Source organism: Pristiophorus japonicus, chromosome 7 (assembly GCF_044704955.1).
Source record: "Pristiophorus japonicus isolate sPriJap1 chromosome 7, sPriJap1.hap1, whole genome shotgun sequence".
NCBI lineage: Eukaryota > Metazoa > Chordata > Chondrichthyes > Pristiophoridae > Pristiophorus > Pristiophorus japonicus.
In genome coordinates, this window is record NC_091983.1 from 205,702,349 (window position 1) to 205,723,267 (window position 20,919).

At 43.4% G+C, this 20,919-nt stretch overlaps 1 protein-coding gene and 2 non-coding genes across 3 annotated transcripts in view; all 3 read left to right on the forward strand.

The window, feature by feature from the left end:
- The window catches only part of wdr43 (WD repeat domain 43), a 62,246-nt gene that overhangs the window by 17,915 nt on the left and 23,412 nt on the right, over positions 1 to 20,919 (forward strand). Inside the window, exons 4-6 of the mRNA XM_070885735.1 lie at positions 13,197 to 13,317; positions 15,798 to 15,937; positions 20,737 to 20,839. Of these exons, the coding sequence (XP_070741836.1) occupies positions 13,197 to 13,317; positions 15,798 to 15,937; positions 20,737 to 20,839 (364 nt within the window). The remainder of the gene's footprint in view (positions 1 to 13,196; positions 13,318 to 15,797; positions 15,938 to 20,736; positions 20,840 to 20,919) is intronic.
- Positions 7,072 to 7,145, forward strand: LOC139267663 (small nucleolar RNA SNORD53/SNORD92). The gene has a single exon (XR_011593943.1). It is a non-coding gene; the product is annotated as a small nucleolar RNA SNORD53/SNORD92 (small nucleolar RNA).
- Positions 13,677 to 13,750, forward strand: LOC139267662 (small nucleolar RNA SNORD53/SNORD92). Its single transcript, XR_011593942.1, has one exon. It is a non-coding gene; the product is annotated as a small nucleolar RNA SNORD53/SNORD92 (small nucleolar RNA).

The window sequence follows — 20,919 nt, forward strand, 5'->3', positions numbered from 1 at the left end:
AAAAGTCTCCATATTGTAGGGGTAAGCATGTTAATTCCGCCCCTGTGTCTAAAAGACAATCCACATCCTTATCGCCCACCCTCAGTTATACATAGCCCATTTCCCCTTTGTTGTATTAGTGCGAGGAGGTGGACCAGGGTGGGCTCTAATCGTTTTTTGCTATCCCAAGTAACTCCTTCTGTTGTATTGTCAGTCGCTTAAATGCTTCTATGAGGTCGTTATCTTGTGACGAGCCTGGTTTGTTGGCTGAATTGTATCCCTGGCTGCATCCTCTTCCCCGGCCACGACCTTGCTGTTTTGCCCTGCACGTCTTGGCACAGTGACCTTCTTTCCCACAATAATGACATTTTCCGGGTAATTTTCCTAATGACTGTTTATCGGAATCCTGGGATTTCCATCCCATAGCCTGTACAGCTCGGACTTTAGCTCCCATATCCCTGTCCAATTGGTTACATCGATCCACCAATGCTGCAAAGGTAGTTCCTCTACCTTCCCAGTCCAGTAACACTACCTTAAGCATTTTGGACAGTTCTGGCTTTAGACCTGCCACGAAAGCTGCTTTCAGGAGTCCAAACACTTGTTCATCCATTTCCTCATCCGTATTATTCATACCTGAATGTTCTAGCCATGTGCATCTGAACCGCTCGTCATACTCCAGGACCTCCTCTGTTCCTTTCTGTTGGCAGACTGCAATTTTTCCCCAGTCTGTCTGAGCTGGACTGAAGGCTTGCAGCCAGTGTTTAATCGCCTCCCATCCTGCGTTTAATTCTTGCTCATCCTGCCCCAAAGCTTGTTCTACTTGGTCGTGCAATTTTCTTCCCTGTGTTTTTGGCACCATTATGGCCAAAATTTGCACTCCGTCCCAGGGATGAAGTTGATATATATTTCTTAAGCGGTCCAATTGGTCCCAAGTTTTTACTCACCCTTTCTTTGGATTGGGCAATTCCTTGGACCATTTATCAATTTTCTCTGGGTCTGCCGGATCATGAACTAAATATTCTGCATACACCCTTTTCCTTGTTTTTTTTTTGATTCCGCCCTCATCCGCAGTCTCTTCTGATTTGACTACAACTCATCTTTTTTTAAATGGGGCAAAGCACACCCCTAATTCTTCATCCTCCGACCCTGTATTGTCAGAGGATTCAGAATCCGTATCTATTCCTTGGTCGTGTCTTCGAGTTTGCGCTTTTAATTTATCCAAACATGGGTGCCCTGGGAATTGACTGATACATTTTCCTTTTCCTATTACTGTCTCTTGACCTAATGATTTTTTCCATTCTTTAATTTCACCTTTTAAGATCTTTAACTTCAGCTTCCGACTTTTCAAGTTCAAGTCTTTTCTGTCGCAGCTGTGCACAAACAGCTTGCAATTGGTCCTTTGTACTGGTCAGGTCCCTATCATGTTGGGAACGCGTTATAATTTCATTCCGCTGTCGGATCTGTCCCATAACGGTTAGGGATTTGCTCTTTATTTTTCATACGGGTCGTTTTTCCCCCGACCCTTTTAATCTCGTCCAAGGATCATTGTCCTTTGGAGGTTCCGTACTTTTGTTCGATCTTAATACAGGTTTTAGATAAGTTGAATTGTTGCTCTATGTATTCTTTCAACTGTTCGAGGATTACATCTGTCGAAACCTCAGGTGGTGCCCGCCCGCCTTGAACAATTGTAGGCAATTCTTTGCTCTTATCTCCTGCTGCCATAATACTGATTTCTTTACTGGGGTCTCGAGTCGTAGACTTTCCAGCCGATCAATAGGTCGGTGATTAATTAACTAACACACTGCCGAAGTTAGACGTCTATGGGACCTCGAGCTGACTACCAACCGGAGGGTTCGCAATCGCGTAGTAGGAGAGGCGAATTTAGACTTTTGACCGAGGACTTTTATAAAGAGGAGTCCTTACCTCAGTATGTAGGTCCGATGTCCAAAACTCAGTTTCTTCCCTCAGCGATCGTGTTCGTGAAGCCAAAATTGTTAGATCTCTTAATTTCCAATGAAATACGAACTCCGATTGTAGTTTTAATGTAACTTTATTCTGGCAGCAGCAACAAGCTCTTGGCTTTAAGCCAGGCCTTTGTCCTTCTGAGACCACATGGCCAAAATGGCTGTACTTATACCTGGTTCAATTTACAGAAAAGAACTCGCCTTCTTTGACCTTATTGGCTCATTTGATAGTCTGTTGACCTTTAATTGGCTCGCTACCCAAGGTCCTAAAATGTCAAGTTGATTGATGACTTAATGCAATGTGGTCTGTGTTTTTTCAAAACTGTGCAGCCAGGCTGCAGAGCTTGAAATCTCTATCATACCCCTTATCCTAAGACTGTGTCCCCTGGTTCTGGACTTCCCCAACACTGAGAACATTCTTCCCGCATCTAACCTGTCCCGTCCCGTCAGAATCTTATACGTTTCGATGAGATCCCCTCTCATCCTTCTAAACTCCAGTGTATAAAGGCCCAGTTGATCAAGTCTCTCCTCATATGTCAGTCCAACCATCCCGGGAATCAGTCTGGTGAACCTTCGCGGCACTTCCTCAATAGCAAGAACATCCTTCCTCCGATTAGGAGACCAAAACTGAACACAATATTCCAGGTGAGGCCTCACCAAGGCCCTGTACAATTGCAGTAAGACTTCCCTGCTTCTATACTCAAATCCCCTAGCTATGAAGGCCAACATGCCCATTAATGCCTTCACCGCATGCTGTACCTGCATGCCAACTTTTAATGACTGATGAACCATGACACCCAGGTTTCGTTGCACCTCCCTTTTCCTAATCTGCCGCCATTCAGATAATCTGCCTTTGTGTTTTTGCCACCAAAGTGGATAACCTCACATTTATCCACATTATACTGCATCTGCCATGCATTTGCCCCACTCACCTAACCTGTCCAAGTCACCCTGCAGCCTCTTAGCATCCTCCTCACAGCTCACACTGCCACCCAGTTGGGTGTCATCTGCAAACTTGGAGATATTATACTCAATTCCTTCATCCAAATCATTGATGTATATTGTAAAGAGCTGGGGTCCCAGCACTGAGCCCTGCGGCACTCCACTAGTCACTGCCTCCCATTCCGAAAAGGAGCCGTTTATCCCGACTGGGTTCCTGTCTGCCAACCAATTCTCTATCCACGCTAGTACATGTGCTTATACCATGTGCTTTGATTTTGCACACCAATCTCTTATGTGGGACCTTGACAAAGGCCTTTTGAAAGTCCAAATACACCCCATCCACTGGCTCTCCCTTGTCTACTCTACTGGTTACATCCTCAAAAAATTCCAGAAGATTTGTCAAGCAAGATTTCCCTTTCATAAATCCATGCTGACTTGGACCGTTCCTGTCACTGTTTTCCAAATGCTCTGCTATTTCATCCTTAATTGATTCCAACATTTTCCCCACTACTGATGTCAGGCTAACCGGTCTATAATTACCCGTTTTCTCTCCCTCCTTTTTTTAAAAAGTGGTGTTACATTAGCTACCCTCCAGTCCATAGAAACTGATCCAGAGTCGATAGCCTGTTGGAAAATGATCACCAATGCATGCACTCTGGTTTGCAGACAATCAGACCCCGGGGATTTATCGGCCTTCAATCCCATCAATTTCCCCAACACAATTTCCTGCCTAATTAGGATATCCTTCAATTCCTCCTCCTCACTAGACCCTCGGCCCCCTAGTACATCGTGAAGACAAAACCAAAGTATTTGTTCAATTGGTCTGCCATTTCTTTGTTCCCCATTATAAATTCACCCGAGTCCGACTGCAAGGGACCTACGTTTGTCTTCACTACTCTTTTTCTCTTCACATATCTATAGAAGCTTTTGCAGTCAGTTTTTATGTTCCTGGCAAGCTTCTCTCGTACTCTATTTTCCCCCTCTTAATTAAATCCTTTGTCCTCCTTTGCTGAATTCTAAATTTCTCCCAGTCCTCTGGTTTGCTGCTTTTTCTGGCCAATTTATATGCCTCTTCCTTGGATCTAACACGATCCTTAATTTCCCTTGTTAGCCACGGTTGAGCCACCTTCCCTGTTTTATTTTTACTCCAGACAGAGATGTACAATTGTTGAAGTTCATCCATGTGATCTATAAATGTTTGCCATTGCCTATCCACCGTCAACCCTTTAAGTATCATTCACCAGTCTATTCTAGCCAATTCATGCCTCATGCTGTCGAAGTTAGCTTTCCTTAAGTTCAGGACACTAGTTTCTGATTTAACTGTGTCACTCTCCATCTTAATAAAGAATTCTACCATATTATGGTCACTCTTCCCCAAGGGGCCTCACACAACAAGATTGCTAATTAGTCCCTTCTCATTACACACCACCTAGTCTAGGATGGCTAGCTCTCTAGTTGGTTCCTCGACATATTGGTCAAGAAAACCACCCCTAATAAATTCCAGGAAATCCACCTCCACCGCATTGCTACCAGTTAGGTGAGCCCAATCTATATATGTAAATTAAAGTCGCCCATGATAACAGCTGTCCCTTAATTGCACACATCCCTTATTTCTTGTTTGATGCAGTCCCCAACCTCTCTACTACTGTTTGGTGGCCTGTACACAACTCTCACCAGCGTTTTCTGCCCTTTGGTATTCCGTAGCTCCACCCATACCGATTCCACATCATCCAAACCAATGTCCTTCCTTATTATTGCATTAATTTCCTCTTTAACCAGCAATCCACCCCGCCTCCTTTTCCTTTCTGTCTATCCTTCCTAAATGATGAATACCCTTGGATGTTGAGTTCCCAGCCTTGATCACCCTGGAGCCATGTCTCCGTGATGCCAACTACATCTCGTATCCATTAACTGCTATCTGTACAATTAATTCGTCCACCTTATTCTGAATACTCCTCGCATTGAGGCACAGAGCTTCAGGCTTGTCTTTTTAACACAATTTGCCCCTTTAGAATTTTGCTGTAATGTGGCCCTTTCTGCTTTTTGCCTTGGGTTTCTCTGCCCTCCACTTTTACTATTCTCCTTTCTATCTTTTGCCTCTGTCTCCCTTTTATTTCCCTCTGCCTCCCTGCATAGGTTCCCATCCCCCTGCCATATTAGTATAACTCCTCCCCAACAGCACTAGCAAACACTTCCCCCTAAGACATTGGTTCCGGTCCTGTCCAGGTGCAGACCGTCCGGTTTGTACTGGTCCCACCTTCCCCAGAACCGGTTCCAATGTCCCAGGAATTTGAATCCCTCCCTTCTGCACCACTCCTCAAGCCACGTATTCATCTGAGCTATCCTGCGATTCCTACTCTGACTAGCACGTGGCACTGGTAGCAATCCTGAGATTCAATCCTGAGATAAATTTAATTCCACAGCACTGAATCCACAGATGGGGCACAAAACTGAGGAAAATATATTAGGAGTGTGCTAGTTTCTATGAAAAGTCTGTTTTATTTCTCCAGGACTATTTTGCACTTTTTAATCAGATTTGGGGAATGTGGTTCACTTGTGTGTTAGATTGGCTCTTTAGAAATAACTCTGCCCAATCCAATTAATCACCAAATAGGAATTAGTCCCATCTTGCTGCAGTTAGATTCTACAAGTGAATCTTTGCCCGAAGCTTATAATCAGATCTTTTGTAACAACCTAGGTAAAATCATGGCTCCTTTGCACTCGATAGTTGCTGACTGATTTTTTTTTTTCTTTCTGTTGGTTACGCAGTCCCGTGTGTGGTCGTAGACTCTCAGGAGTTCAGTTGCTCACACTGGCTCCTCCAGAAGTTGGAGCTTGCAGACTTTTTTGAGCTAGTCCAGAGGTTAACAGTATCCTTGGGAGAGGTGTGAACCACTCCCGGAAGTAAATCAAATGACTGGATCCGCAACGTACCTGACCAGCACACCAACTGGCAAGTGTTCTCCTCTTGTTCTGTGATATGTTCCCAGAACCTGAGACTTCTGTGAAGTAGTGGGGGGGGGAGGAGGGGAGGGAGAGGGGGACTTAGGTTCACAGTATTGGTTGTGCGTTGAGGAAATTGGGAGGGGGAAAATAAGTGTTCCGTTAACTGAATATGTTCTCTCTCAAAATACAGAGTTCATTGAATACTTAAGTACTTCCATTAATGAAGGTGCCTCATTCACATTTCCATTTAAAGTAGACCTGATTTATGATTCTAAGCACGCACTGCTGGTAAATGGAGGTAGAATGAATTATGTACTGTCTTTGTAACCAGCTGAGGTTTTTGTTGTGGAGCCCCAGTGCTTACAGCATCTTTAACATGACGGTTTCCAAGGGGTTCGAAGAGAATTGGAAAGGGGTGGAGAATGGCAGTATTTTTGTGTGAGACTTTTATAAAGTACAAGCTGTCTGCTTTTATGGGTTTGATGTCCACTACAAACTTGAATTGGGAGGCAGCATGTCACAGGTGGCTGGAATGATCAAAGTTTTGTCTATGAAACTCAAGACCGCTTTATAAATCAGTTAATACTGTCCCAAGCTAGTCTCTATTTTAAATAATACATGCATTTTCTGTTCATCCAAAAGTTTTAGTGCTTAAAATGTACCTGGGAGTCTTCTGGCTAGCACTTTGGCACCTTTGAGTCTGCAGTTACTCATTGAACAGTATCTCTGCACCATGTGACATTTTCTTAATGTTTGAACTCGATGTTGACAATGAGGTCAGGTGGCTAAGGGGGGATCATTGGAAATTAGGGTTTTCTTGGAATAAAAGATGAGCTCGACCACAATAGAGGGGTGACTACTACTGCAAGCTTTCTCCATTAATGCTGGCCATTGAGTTTCGTGGTGCAGATTTTTATTTTGGATTGGGAAAGGATGGATGGCCAGTGCTAGAAGGTATTTGGTTGTGAAGGAAAGGACCGACGTGCACTGTTTTACTGAGATTGATTATTATGCAATTTGTGAGCTGGGCCCAGCATTGTTTTGAATGATAGCGGAATCTAGTTTTACATTAATCAGCTTGAAATAGGCATTTGCAAGTGTGAAGTTTCTGCTGAGTCGGGGTGGAAAGGGGTGGTGGAAGCTTCCAAACGTTTGATCTTGTAATGAATATGATAGCGCTATTTGTTTTTACATAAATACAATTTACTCTCTACACCAAAGCAGGGATTTTCATGAGGTATTGCTGTGATGATTTAGAAAGGTTTCGCTATATTGCTGACAAATATGACGACACATCCTTGGCTGTCTGAGCATGCCGACTAACCCCGAGATCTGCTTTGGTGATGAGATACCATTCAAGTTTAACTTGAAACAGAAAGATGATTGGAACCTTGCATGTGTAGTGATAACTGTGTTGTGCGCCTTACCAAAAGATGCCTATCCTGCTATTAGCAAAATACCAAAGTTTTTCTCTTGCCCGTTATGGTTACCCCTCACCATAATGTGTAGAAAATACTAAAATGTTCCAAATTTATGCTGTATTGGTGGAGTAATTTAATTAGATTTAACCCCTAAGTGGATGGGAAAGTCTCTCAACCCAACAAGACTCTTGGACTAAGTGGGTGCAGCTCTGATGGCTCTGTGGCTCCAAAAGCTCACAAATACAAGCTCTCAGATGAAAAATGTTCATTTGTCTGAGGTGCTGGAGGGTTGCTGCCATTTATCGAACTGTGGCCCAGGAGGTGTCTTCACCTTCAGAGATGGTGGGGTGGAGAGGAACAAATCAGAGGGAGTAATTATAATAGGTTCCAGGAAAGCAATTGGCTATTTTCTATAGGAAGTCTGTATATAAGCCTCCCAAAGTATGAAGTGACACAGTGGGGTCCTTGTTTGATTTTCCTGATACTCAATTGTGGAGCTCTGCTGCATTTTGCGGTGGGGATGCTGGTTTCAGACCAGTGTTTGGGAGACTTTTGAACAGTTTCATTGCAGGCAGTACTTGGTCCAAGGAAAGGAGGAGAAAAATTCATGGTAAAATGCTCCCAAGCATGATGCGATGGTTAAAAACGAGTGCTTACCTGCTCAAAGATGGGGAGGAACGTTAAATCCATTAAATGTGACATTGAAAAGCCTGGCACATAAAATTCTTTTTTTTGTAAGCATAAGGTTGAAATACAACCCAGTTTGGGAAATGTCTGAGGGCAACCTGAGTGGCATTTCACGAGTTGAGTAAGACTCCCATATCATTGGGCTTTTATTTAGATCTGTCCCCAGCCACTCAAACATAGAAACATAGAAAATAGGTGCAGGAGTAGGCCATTTGGCCCTTCGAGCCTGCATCGCCATTCAATGAGTTCATGGCTGAACATGCAACTTCAGTACCCCATTCCTGCTTTCTCGCCATGCCCCTTGATCCCCCTAGTAGAAAGGACTACATCTAATTCCTTTTTGAATATATTTAGTGAATTGGCCTCAACAACTTTCTGTGGTATAGAATTCCACAGGTTCACCACTCTCTGGGTGAAGAAGTTTCTCCTCATCTCGGTCCTAAATGGCTTACCCCTTATCCCTTAGACTGTGACCCCTGGTTCTGGACTTCCCCAACATTGGGAACATTCTTCCTGCATCTAACCTGTCTAAACCCGTCAGAATTTTAAACGTTTCTATGAGATCCCCCCTCATTCTTCTGAACTCCAGTGAATATAAGCCCAGTTGATGCAGTCTTTCTTGATATGTCAGGTCCGCCATCCCGGGAATCAGTCTGGTGAACCTTCGCTGCACTCCCTCAATAGCAAGAATGTCCTTCCTCAAGTTAGGAGACCAAAACTGTACACAATACTCCAGGTGTGGCCTCACCAAGGCCCTGTACAACTGTAGCAACACCTCCCTGCCCCTGTACTCCCATCCCCTCGCTATGAGGGCCAACATGCCATTTGCTTTCTTAACTGCCTGCTGTACCTGCATGCCAACCTTCAATGACTGATGTACCATGACACCCAGGTCTCGTTGCACCTCCCCTTTTCCTAATCTGTCACCATTTAGATAATAGTCTGTCTCTCTGTTTTTACCACCAAAGTGAATAACCTCACATTTATCCACATTATACTTCATCTGCCATGCATTTGCCCACTCATCTAACCTATCCAAGTCACTCTGCAGCCTCATAGCATCCTCCTTGCAGCTCACACTGCCACCCAACTTAGTGTCATCCGCAAATTTGGAGATACTACATTTAATCCCCTCCTCTAAATCATTAATGTACAATGTAAACAGCTGGAGCCCCAGCACAGAACCTTGCGGTACCCCACTAGTCACTGCCTGCCATTCTGAAAAGTACCCATTTACTTCTACTCTTTGCTTCCTGTCTGCCAACCAGTTCTCAATCCACGTCAGCACACTACCCCCAATCCCATGTGCTTTAACTTTGCACATTAATTTCTTGTGTGGGACCTTGTCGAAGGCCTTCTGAAAGTCCAAATACACCACATCAACTGGTTCTCCCTTGTCCACTCTACTGGAAACATCCTCAAAATTCCAGAAGATTTGTCAAGCATGATTTCCCTTTCACAAATCCATGCTGACTTGGACCTATCATGTCACCTCTTTCCAAATGCGCTGCTATGACATTCTTAATAATTGATTCCATCATTTTACCCACCACCGATGTCAGGCTGACCGGTCTATAATTCCCTGTTTTCTCTCCCCCTCCTTTTTTAAAAAGTGGGGTTACATTGGCTACCCTCCACTCTATAGGAACTGATCCAGAGTCCATGGAATGTTGAAAAATGACTCTCAATGCATCCGCTATTTCCAAGGCCACCTCCTTAAGTACTCTGAGATGCAGACCATCAGGCCCTGGGGAAATAATCGGCCTTCAATCCCATCAATTCCCCCAACGTAATTTCCCGACTAGTAAGGATTTCCCTCAGTTCCTCCTTCTTACTAGACCCTCTGACCCCTTTTTATATCCGGAAGGTTGTTTGTGTCCTCCTTAGTGAATACCGAACCAAAGTACTCTTTCAATTGGTGCATTTGGAAAGAGGTGACATGATAGGTCCAAGTCAGCATGGATTTGTGAAAGGGAAATCATGCTTGACAAATCTTCTGGAATTTTTTGAGGATGTTTCCAGTAGAGTGGACAAGGGAGAACCAGTTGATGTGGTATATTTGGACTTTCAGAAGGCTTTCGACAAGGTCCCACACAAGAGATTAATGTGCAAAGTTAAAGCACATGGGATTGGGGGTAGTGTGCTGACATGGATTGAGAATTGGTTGTCAGACAGGAAGCAGAGTAGGAGTAAATGGGTACTTTTCAGAATGGCAGGCAGTGACTAGTGGGGTACCGCAAGGTTCTGTGCTGGGGCTCCAGCTGTTTACGCTGTACATTAATGATTTAGACGAGGAGATTAAATGTAGTGTCTCCAAATTTGCGGATGACACTAAGTTGGGTGGCAGTGTGAGCTGCGAGGAGGATGCCATGAGGCTGCAGAGTGACTTGGATAGGTTAGGTGAGTGGGCAAATGAATGGCAGATGAAGTATAATGCGGATAAATGTGAGGTTATCCACTTTGGTGGTAAAAACAGAGAGACAGATTATTATCTGAATAGTGACAGATTAGGAAAAGGGGAGGTGCAACGAGACCTGGGTGTCATGGTACATCAGTCATTGAAGGTTGGCATGCAGGTACAGCAGGCGGTTAAGAAAGCAAATGGCATGTTGGCCTTCATAGCTAAGGGATTTGAGTACAGGGGCAGGGAGGTGTTGCTACAGTTGTACAGGGCCTTGGTGAGGCCACACCTGGAGTACTGTGTACAGTTTTGGTCTCCTAACCTGAGGAAGGACATTCTTGCTATTGAGGGAGTGCAGCGAAGCTTCACCAGACTGATTCCCGGGATGGCGGAACTGACATATCAAGAAAGACTGGATCAACTGGGCTTGTATTCACTGGAGTTCAGAAGAATGAGAGGGGACCTCATAGAAATGTTTAAAATTCTGATGGGTTTAGACAGGTTAGATGCAGGAAGAATGTTCCCAATGTTGGGGAAGTCCAGAACCAGGGGACACAGTCTCAGGATAAGGGGTAAGCCATTTAGGACCGAGATGAGGAGAAACTTCTTCACCCAGAGAGTGGTGAACCTGTGGAATTCTCTACCACAGAAAGTTGTTGAGGCCAGTTCACTAAATATATTCAAAAAGGAGTTAGATGTAGTCCTTACTACTAGGGGGAGCAAGGGGTATGGCGAGAAAGCAGGAAGGGGGTACTGAAGTTGCATGTTCAGCCATGAACTCATTGAATGGCGGTGCAGGCTAGAAGGGCCGAATGGCCTACTGCACTTATTTTCTATGTCTATGGTCTGCCATTTCTTTGTTCCCCGTTATGACGTCCTCTGATTCTGACTGTAGGGGACCTACGTTTGTCTTTGTTAACCTTTTTCTCTTTACATATCTATAGAAGCTTTTGTAGTCCGTTTTAATGTTCCCTGCAAGCTTCCTCGCGTACTCTCTTTTCCCTGTCCTAATCAAACCCTTTGTCCTCCTCTGCTGAGTTCTAAAATTCTTCCAGTCCCTGGGTTCGCTGCTATTTCTGGCCAATTTGTATGCCACTTCCTTGGCTTCTAATACTATCCCTGATTCCTTTGATAGCCACAGTTGAGCCACCTTCCCTTTTTTATTTTTACGCCAGACAGGGATGACAATTGTTGTAGTTCATCCATGTGGTCTCTAAATGTCTATTGTAAAGAGCTGGGGTCCCAGCACTGAGCCCTGCGGCACTCCACTAGTCACTGCCTGCCATTGTGAAAAGGATCTGTTTATCCCTACTCGCTGCTTCCTGTCTGCCAACCAGTTCTCTATCCACGTCAGTACATTACCTTCAATACCATCCGCTTTGATTTTGCACACCAATCCCTTGTGCGGGACCTTGTCAAAAGCCTTTTGAAAGTCCAAATACACCACATCCACTGGTTTTCCCTTGTCCACTCTGCTAGTTACATCCTCAAAAATTTCCAGAAGATTCGTCAAGCATGATTACCCATGCATAAATCCATGCTGACTTGGACCAATCCTGTCACTGCTTTCCAAATGCGCTATTTTATCCTTAATGATTGATTCCAACATTTTCCCCGCTACTGATGTCAGGCTAACCGGTCTATAATTACCTGGTTTCTCTCTTTTTAATAAAAATGGTGTTACATTAGCTACCCTCCAGTTCATAGGAACTGATCCTGAGTCGATCGACTGTTGGAAAATGATCACCAATGCATCCACCATTTCTAGGGCCACTTAGTCTGCATCCCAGAATACTTATCAGGCCCTTGGGATTTATCGGCCTTCAGTCCCATCAATTTCCCTAACACAATTTCCCGCCTAATAAGGATATTCTTCAGTTCCTCCTTGTCACTAGACCCACTGTCCCCTAGTACATTCGGAAGGTTATTTGTGTCTTCCCTTGTGAAAACAGACCCAAAGTATTTGTTCAGTTCGTCTGCCATTTCTTTGTTCCCCATTATAAATTCATCTGAATCCAACTGCAAGGGACCTACGTTTGTCTTCACTAATCTTTTTCTCTTCACATATTTATAGAAGCTTTTGCAGTCAGTTTTTATGTTCCCTGCAAGCTTCCTCTCGTACTCTATTTTCCCCCTCTTAATTAAACCCTTAGTCCTCCTCTTGAATTCTAAATTTCTCCCAGTCCTCAGGTTTGTTGCTTTTTCCAGCCAATTATATGCCTCTTCCTTGGTTTTAACACTATCCTTAATTTCCCTTGTTAGCCACAGTTGAACCACCTTCCCCATTTTATTTTTATTCCAGACAGGTTACTCCAACTGAATGCAAATACTAGGATAGTAACTTAAATCAAAAAATAATCTACTCGCACTTAGCACACATGTTTGCAAGCAGGCAGTTTTATTCTTTTAACTCTTCACCTTATCTCCCAGCTTATATTTGGAGAGGTGATCCTTGCACTGAAGGTTTCCTGACCAAGAAAGCTGGTTTGTGCGCTTTATTTTTGTCGCTGCTTCCCCCGCACTCCAAATTGCACACTCTTGGGACATTGTCTTGTTTCTATTCAAGCCAATAGATCTGAGGCAAGTCTCGCAACTGTTGTCAGCGGCTGTGATTTAGGTTAAAAGTGCTATCAACCAGACTGCTTCCATTTTGCTTTTTGGCAGTTACTTTACTGAGAAAAGCAGTGGGATTCTTTCTCTTTCTCTCCCCTTTTTTCCCCCCTGCGCCGTACCCTTGCTCATCAAAAATGGAGCTGTGGAGTATTGAATACTTGTGTAAAGTAATATTATGACATTTTGTTACAGCTCTAAATATGTTTTTGATTTTGTCGTACATTTGTTTTACCCCCCCAACAGCAAATGGAAAGCCGAGACAGGCAGCATCAGTTGCCTTTGTCTCAGCCCCGATGGAAAGATGTTGCTATCAGCGGGCCGTGGCATCAAACTATGGGACCTGGAGACCAAAGAAGTATACAGGGTGAGTAATTAATCTGTTCCTGAGAGAGCTTATTGTGAAGCTTGCACGGAGTTGTATTTTACTTGTGCCACAGATTTCTATTTTGTATTGCAGTAGGATGACGATAAATAAATAAATAATTTGTGTTCTGTTTTTGCTCTGCTGAAATTGCATGCATGGGCATGATATTCTGAAATGCTTTTAATAAAAAATTGTATCTTGAGTAGAATTTATCAAAGCCAATCTGTTTAACTGGACAGTAAGGGTTGGGGGGTGGAAGTTCTCAAACTTTTGATTTTGTAATGGAAATTAATGTGAAAGCTGTACTTTTTAATGTAAATACAATTTACTCTACACCAAAGCAGGGTTTTCATAAGGTATTGCTGTGATGATTTAGAAAGGTTTCGCTATATTGCTGATAAATATGACGACACATCCTTGGCTGTCTGAGCATGCCGACCTAGCTCTGCTTTGGTGATGTGATACCATTCAGATTTAACTTGGAACAGAAAGATGATGGGAATGTTGCATGTGCAGTGATAACTGTGTGCACGCCATACCAAAATATGCCTATCCTGCTATTGCCAAAATACTGAAGTATTTCTCTTGCCCATTATGGTTATCCCTCACAATGTCGAAAATACTAAAATGTTACAAATTTGTTATATTGGTGGAGTAATTTAATTAGATTCAACCTCTAAGTGAATGGGAAAGTGTCTCTCTCTCAACCCAACAAGACTCTTGGACTAAGTGGATGCAGCTGTGATGGCTCTGTGGTTCCAAAAGCTCACCTACACAAGCTCTCAGATGACGAATGTTCATTTTTGTGAAGTGCTGGCGGGCTACTGCCATCCGCAAAACTGTGGCCCAGAATAGGTCTTTAACTTGGATGGTATGCATAGTATTAGAACTTCACAGCATAGGGGTCCATCGTGTCTACTGGATTTTTGCTGGAGCAATCCAAAACAAATCCCAGTGCCCTGCTTTCTTTCCACAGAGCCCTATATCTTCCTCTGCTTCAAATCCAATGTTCCTTTAAAAGACCCCTGCCTCGACCACTCCCTGTGCCAAAGAATTCCATCTTCTAACATTCCATTTAAATAAATGTTGCTCTTAGTGATGCCTTTAAATTGAATGTCCCCTTGTACTTCCCAATCTTATCCCATTCTCCCTATCAAAACTCTTCATAGTTTCAAAAACCGATCTTAAATCTCATTGGCTTTCTGTGTCCCATTATGAAGTTTCTTCATAACTATAGCTTCCAACTCTGGCAGCATCCTGTTGAATCTATGTTGCACACTATCTAATGGCTTTGATGTCCTTTCTATAATGGAGTGCTCAAAATTACACTCAGTACTCAGTGCCCCAACCATTGCTGATTACGAATTTATCATTGCTACTTTACTCTTGTACTTTCTGTCCCAATTTGAAAAACTATTTATCATTCTGTCTACCTGCATTTGCATATTAAGGCCTCTGTTTGTCCACGTACTTCTGTGTGTCTCCATTGCGTATATACTCCCTTTCCTTGTTCTCCCAAAATGAGTTGCCTCACTTTCCCCCAAATTAAATTGTGTCTGCCTATGCTACTAACCTGTCTACTCTCCTGAAGTCATTTACAATCCTCATTGCTTGCAGACTCTCTACTTTTGTGTTCAGAGTATAAAATTCATACATTTTGAGTGAGGCTAGAGATTATAATGGTTTTAGTCTCCCATATACTAATGGACATGTAAAACATGCTGAGATAGTAGCCTGAAGTCAGTTGACAACCTTAAAAGGGAACTGGATCAATATTTGCTGAAAAGGTAGTTTGAGAATTATGGAGATTGTAATGGTGCTTTATTTTGTTTCTGTTGTATGTGGAGTTAGGTGGTTTAGGAAGGTGGGGGGGGGCACGAGAGAGAATTGGTGTCCGTTTAAAATAGATCAACATGTATTTGGGTGGGGCATGGAGATGTCCAGGTATGTTATAGTGGCCTTGGGCAAAATGTCCATTCATACTAAACTACTTGATTCATTGTGCTCCAAAAGTAATATTGCAGTGCAGGGTCCACTATTTGCTGTTATCTTAAAAAATGCACCTGAGCGTTTAAGAAAGTAAATACAATTGCTGCTAGTACAAGATGGCTGGCATTTGGTTGGAGCTGCATATTCCTAATGTATCGTGAAGTTGGAGGTCAAGTCACGACAGTTCAGCACTAAGTAGTGACGTGTCACACTTTCAGACTTGGCCTGTGCCTGGCCCTACTGCTGCTCCCTACGTTCAATCAGCCGTTATTTGGGCAGGGGGAGGATGAGGCCTGGAAGCTAGAGCCAACAACAGGTTCAGAATGGGTGAGGAGCTGGCATTTGCAATTAGGGTAGCTGCTTTGTGAAGTGTCTTTTATTAAAACTTTAAAATTCCATAATTTTTATTAAAATAACTGGAGTATGGTCAATCTTTAACGAAGCTCAGGCAAAGTGTAGTTAAATTTCTTCCAATGTTCTCTGCTCCGTAGAAATTCACAGGCCACGCAACAACAATATCATCGCTTACATTTGCCACAATACGACCACCTAACGACAGTCAGCCATTTGATGGAATAACTGGTCTGTACTTCCTGTCTGGAGCTGTGCATGACCGACTCCTTAATGTTTGGTGAGACATCTATGCTCATTTTTATGTACTTCAATTCACTAGTTATGCTGATTTTATGTAATATTCTGAAAACATATAGTAGTACCATTGAAAACCAGCGGATTCAACCATCCATTTTCTTAGTCATTTGGAGGGGGGGAGGAGGCAGTAAGGGCCCGACCGACCGCAGCGGGGGGGGGGGGGGGGGGGGGGAGGAAGGGAGAAGGCAGCCGTTCCTGACGGCATGGTGGGGGGGGGGGGGAAGAGGAAGAGAGGCAGTAAGGGCCCGACCGACCACAGCAGGGGGCAGGCGGGGGGGAGGCTGCAGGAAGCCTCAGAAGTTGAGGCAGCCATTCCTGGGGGCGGGGGAGGCCCCCCTGCCGTCGGTCGGGCCCGTCGGGAAATGGCTGCCTCAACTTCTGAGACTTCCTGCAGCCTTCTCACTGCTGCAAGAAGCCTCAGTGCTGATCATGGAAGGGCAATGTGGTTTTATTAAAAAATGTTAAAAATTGAACAGCTGCAAAAAACTACAAAAATGGCCGAGTGCCAATGTTTCCTTCACACTGCGCGAACGCTCCAACACGCATGCGCAGGGTTGCCGGCACGAAAAAAACTCATTTAAATGGAACCCGCCCCCTCCTACTTACAAAATCGGCGCGAGTGGTAGACTCCGCCCCCTGGGCGCCACGCCAAGCTGACATCGAGCTGCAAAGCGCTCGAGAATAGCGCGTTTTTTTTCAGGCACCGTTTTCGGCGCGAAAAACGGGCGCCCAGCTCGGAGGGGCGCCTGTTTTGCCGCGTGTGGAAACTTGGGGCCAATGTTTGGCAAGATGTGTGTCTATATTTTATATATTTGACTTCAAATGGGTTCATATACTTTGAGGAATATTGGATTTTACCCCATCTGAAATCGGAATAATTGGTAGCATTGAATACCGTAGATAGAATTCAACCATCCATTCGCTTGGTCATTGTTGCTCAGAAGTCGGTTTCCAAATTAGGTCCTGTTCAATAGCTGCAGGACTACCACCAAGTCCTGGTAGGTGAAATTTGTTTCCAACATCTGATCCATTCCTGCTATTCTTGCTTTAGAACTGTGTGTCACACCTCAATGCTGTATTTGCTGCAATCCATGAGCTGGTACCAAGTTTCATCAAGATAATTGAGATAATGGAAAAAGATACTGCTGCAGATGGAATAGATGCTCTCGTTCTGCAAAGCTTATTTGAGATACTAATTCTTCTTTCAAAGATCAACATATTCTGGAAACTGGAAAATTTACCCTTTTACAGGAAGAGATTAAATTTGGATCTCAACTGCAGACTAGTGCCCTTTCTACTTGTTTGATCCAAATTTGAGATTCCATGGTGAATAGTCTTGTGATCCAAACATTGATGCACACTTTGTGGGTCCTATATTGAAACTTGGTCACTTGGAAAGTCATGAATAGAAGAGCAACAAAAGATGATCAGGCACATGAATGTTCAACCCTGTGAAGAAAAAACAGATTCAAGAGAAACTGGGAAATTCTTCCCTGGCTTGATAAGACAATGAAGCAAATTTCAGGATACTATGATTACCCATGACACATTACTAGAGGTACTTGACCTTCCTTTTGGAAATTTGAATCAGTAGATTAGACTGATTTACATTAGACTTTGGTTAATATTAAAGATTACTGTTTGCAGTTTATCTATTTACTTTAGGATCTTAAATACCCCATAGTTGCTTTTCTTCCAATATCAGTGTGCTAGTACCCATTACATTTCCTCAGAGCACATGTGCTGAATCCCATTTATCTATTTAGTTGCCCTTTATGCTGCCTTGAAGGCCAGGTTGTGTCTCCTGCGGTACAGTATCCAGAACTACGCAAAACAGTAAAGATTGCAACGGTGGCAGACCAGTGCTTCATTTCTTTCTCGGACTTATATCTTGAAATCTCTTGAGATTTCTCAGGATCCGAAACGAGAATCTTAAACTCAAATAAAGCCAATCACATAGGTATGCGGGGTGAGTTGGCTAAGGTAGATTGGGAAATTAGATTAAATATGACGGTAGCTAAGAAGTGGCAAACATTTAAAGAAATATTCCAAAATTCCCAACGAATATGCATTCCATTTAGAAATAAAAACTCCACCGGGAAAAGTGATCCATCCGTGGTTAGCTAAAGAAGTTAAGGATAGTATTAGATTAAAAGAAGAGGCTTATAATATTGCAAAGAATAGTAAGTCTGAGAGTTGGGAGAGCTTTAGAAACCATCAAAGGATGACCAAAAAATTGATAAAATGGGAGAAAATAGAATGAGTAAACTTGCAAAAAATATAAAAACAGAATGTAAGAGCTTCTACAAGTATAACAGTTGTATTTCTATAGCGCCTTTAACGTACGAAACCGGCACAAGGCGCTTCACAGGAGTATTACAAGACACAAATTTTGACACCGAGCCATATAAGGAGAAATTGGGGCAGATGACCAAAAGCTTGGTCAGAGGTAGGTTTTGGGGAGCATCTTAAAGGAGGAAAGCGAGGTAGAGAGGTGGAGAAATTTAGGCAGGGAATTCCAAAGCTTGGGGCCTAGGCAATAGAAGGCACGGCCACCAATGGTTGAGCAGTTATAATCAGGGATGCTTAAAGAGGGCTGAATTAGAGGAGCCACAGATATCTCGTGAGGATTGAGATATGGAGGGATTTAAAAACAAGGATGAGAATTTTAAAATCGAGGTGTTGCTTAATTGGGAGCCAGTGTCGGTCAACGAGCACAGAGGTGATGGGTGACTGGAACTTGGTGCAAGTTAGGACATAGGCTGCCGAGTTTTGGGTCACCAAGTTTATATAGGGTAGAAGTGGGAGGCCAGCCAGGAGTGAGTTGGAATAGTTAAGTCTTGAGGTAACAAAGGCATGGATGGAGATTTCAGTAGCGGATGAGCTGAGGCAAGGGCGGAGGCAGGTGATGTTATGGAGGGGCAAATAGGCAGTCTTGGTTATGCCACGGATAAGTGGTCAGAAGCTCATTTCAAGGTCAAATATTGACACCAAGGTTGCGAACAGTGTGGTTCGCTATCAGACAAATGTTAGGGAGAGGGAACGGAGTTTGTGGCGTGGACCGAAATGGCTTCGGTCTCCCAATATTTAATTGGAGAAAATTTCTGCTCATCCAGAAATGAATGTCGGACAAGCAGTCTGCCAATTTGGAGACCGTGGAGGGATTGAGAAAAGTGATGGTGAGGTAGAGCTGGGTGTCATCAGTGTACATGTGGAAACTGACGCTGTGTTTTTGGATGATGTATGTAAAAGGGAAGAGAGTAGCAAAAGTAAGTGTCAGTCCCTTAGAGGCTGAGACAGCAGAAATTATAATGGGGAAATAAGAAAATGCCAGAGATTATAAACACATTTTGTATCTGTCTTCACGGACAACACAAAAAGCATACCAAAATTAGTGGGGAACCAATGGACTAAAGAGTGAGGAACTTAAAGTAACTACTACAGCAGAGAAAAAGTATTTGAGAAACTAATGGGACTAAAAGGTGTTTAGCAATTTAGGTGGCCTCCTACAGGAATCACAAAGTTAGCATACAGATATAGCAAGCAATTAGGAAAGCAAATGGCATGTTGACCTTTATTGCAAGGGGTTGGAGTGCAAGAGTAATAGTCTCACTACAATTGTGTAGGGCTTTGGTGTGGAGACCATACCTGGAGTACTGTGCACAGTTTTGGTCTCCTTATGAGGAAGGACATACTTGCCTGAGAGGTGGTGCAACAAAAGTTCATTAGATTAAACCCTGGGGTGAGGGGGTTGTCCTATGAGTAGATTGGGCCTATACTCTCGAGCTTAGAAGAATGAGCAGTGATCTCATTAAAACATACAAGATTCTGAGGGGATTGACGGGGTAGATGCTGAGTGATTGTTTCCCCTGGCTGGAGAGTTTAGAACTAGGGGTCATAGTCTTTGGATAAGAGGTCGGCCATTTAAGACTGAGATGAGGAGGTGTTTCTTCACTGAGGTTTGTGAATCTTTGGAATTCTCTACCCCAGAGGGCTGTGGATGCTGAGTCTCTGAATATATTCAAGGCTGAGATAGATAGATTTTTGGACTCTAGGGGGGATCAAGGGATATGGAGATTGGGTGCGAAAGTGGAGTTGAGGGCGAAGATGCCATGGCAGTGAATTGCGGATCAGGCTTGAAGGGCCGTATGGCCTACCTACTGCTGCTCCTAATTTTTATGTTCTTAGTTATTCAGACAGCCCAGAGATTGAGGCAGGTTGTGAAATTGAATTCAATAAATGTGGTTATTTATGGGCTAGCACCAGAAAATGTGATTGCGAAAAGTGTCTGGATTTTAGAAGAAATTTAACTTTCACTAATGTCCCTCATGGAGGGCACCTGCTTATCACCACTACCAGATCTAGCCTAAACATGACTCCAGTTCTACTCTATGAAGTTGGCCTCTGAGGTGGCCTACCAGCTACCAATTCATTTGGCCAATAAATGTGGTCTTGCCAGAATCATCCAAATCCTGAGAATTTTAAAAACCTCCAACTCTTGTTTGTTTAATAGGGTCTTCCACTACAATCTCCAGATTCACCCCCCACCCCCCGTTTCCTGTCTTTAAAAAAAAAATCATTAAACAAACTACAGGGCCATTAATTGGGCTTCTGTTACGGGTTTCTGATCTAAGATGGTGTTTCTGTAAGGTACAGTTGTGATTTTGTATTGCTGGCAAAGTTTATTCAATGGTGAACTTCAGGCAATGTCTTGTAACCTCACCTCCCTGAAGCTTTGCTTGAGATGGGTATTTGTTAATTTGCTGCTTCTCTCAACAGGCAAGTGCGATCAGATGGGAAGGATAAGAATGCCGTGCTTTCCTTCACACTGACCGATGAGCCCATGTATGTGGATCTGACCACTTCTGGTGACCGAGACGATGTAAGTGGAGAACCTCAGATGAGTGTTCTTGTATTGGTTTTAATTTGTAATTTTGGTGGAAAACCACACAAACTCATTAA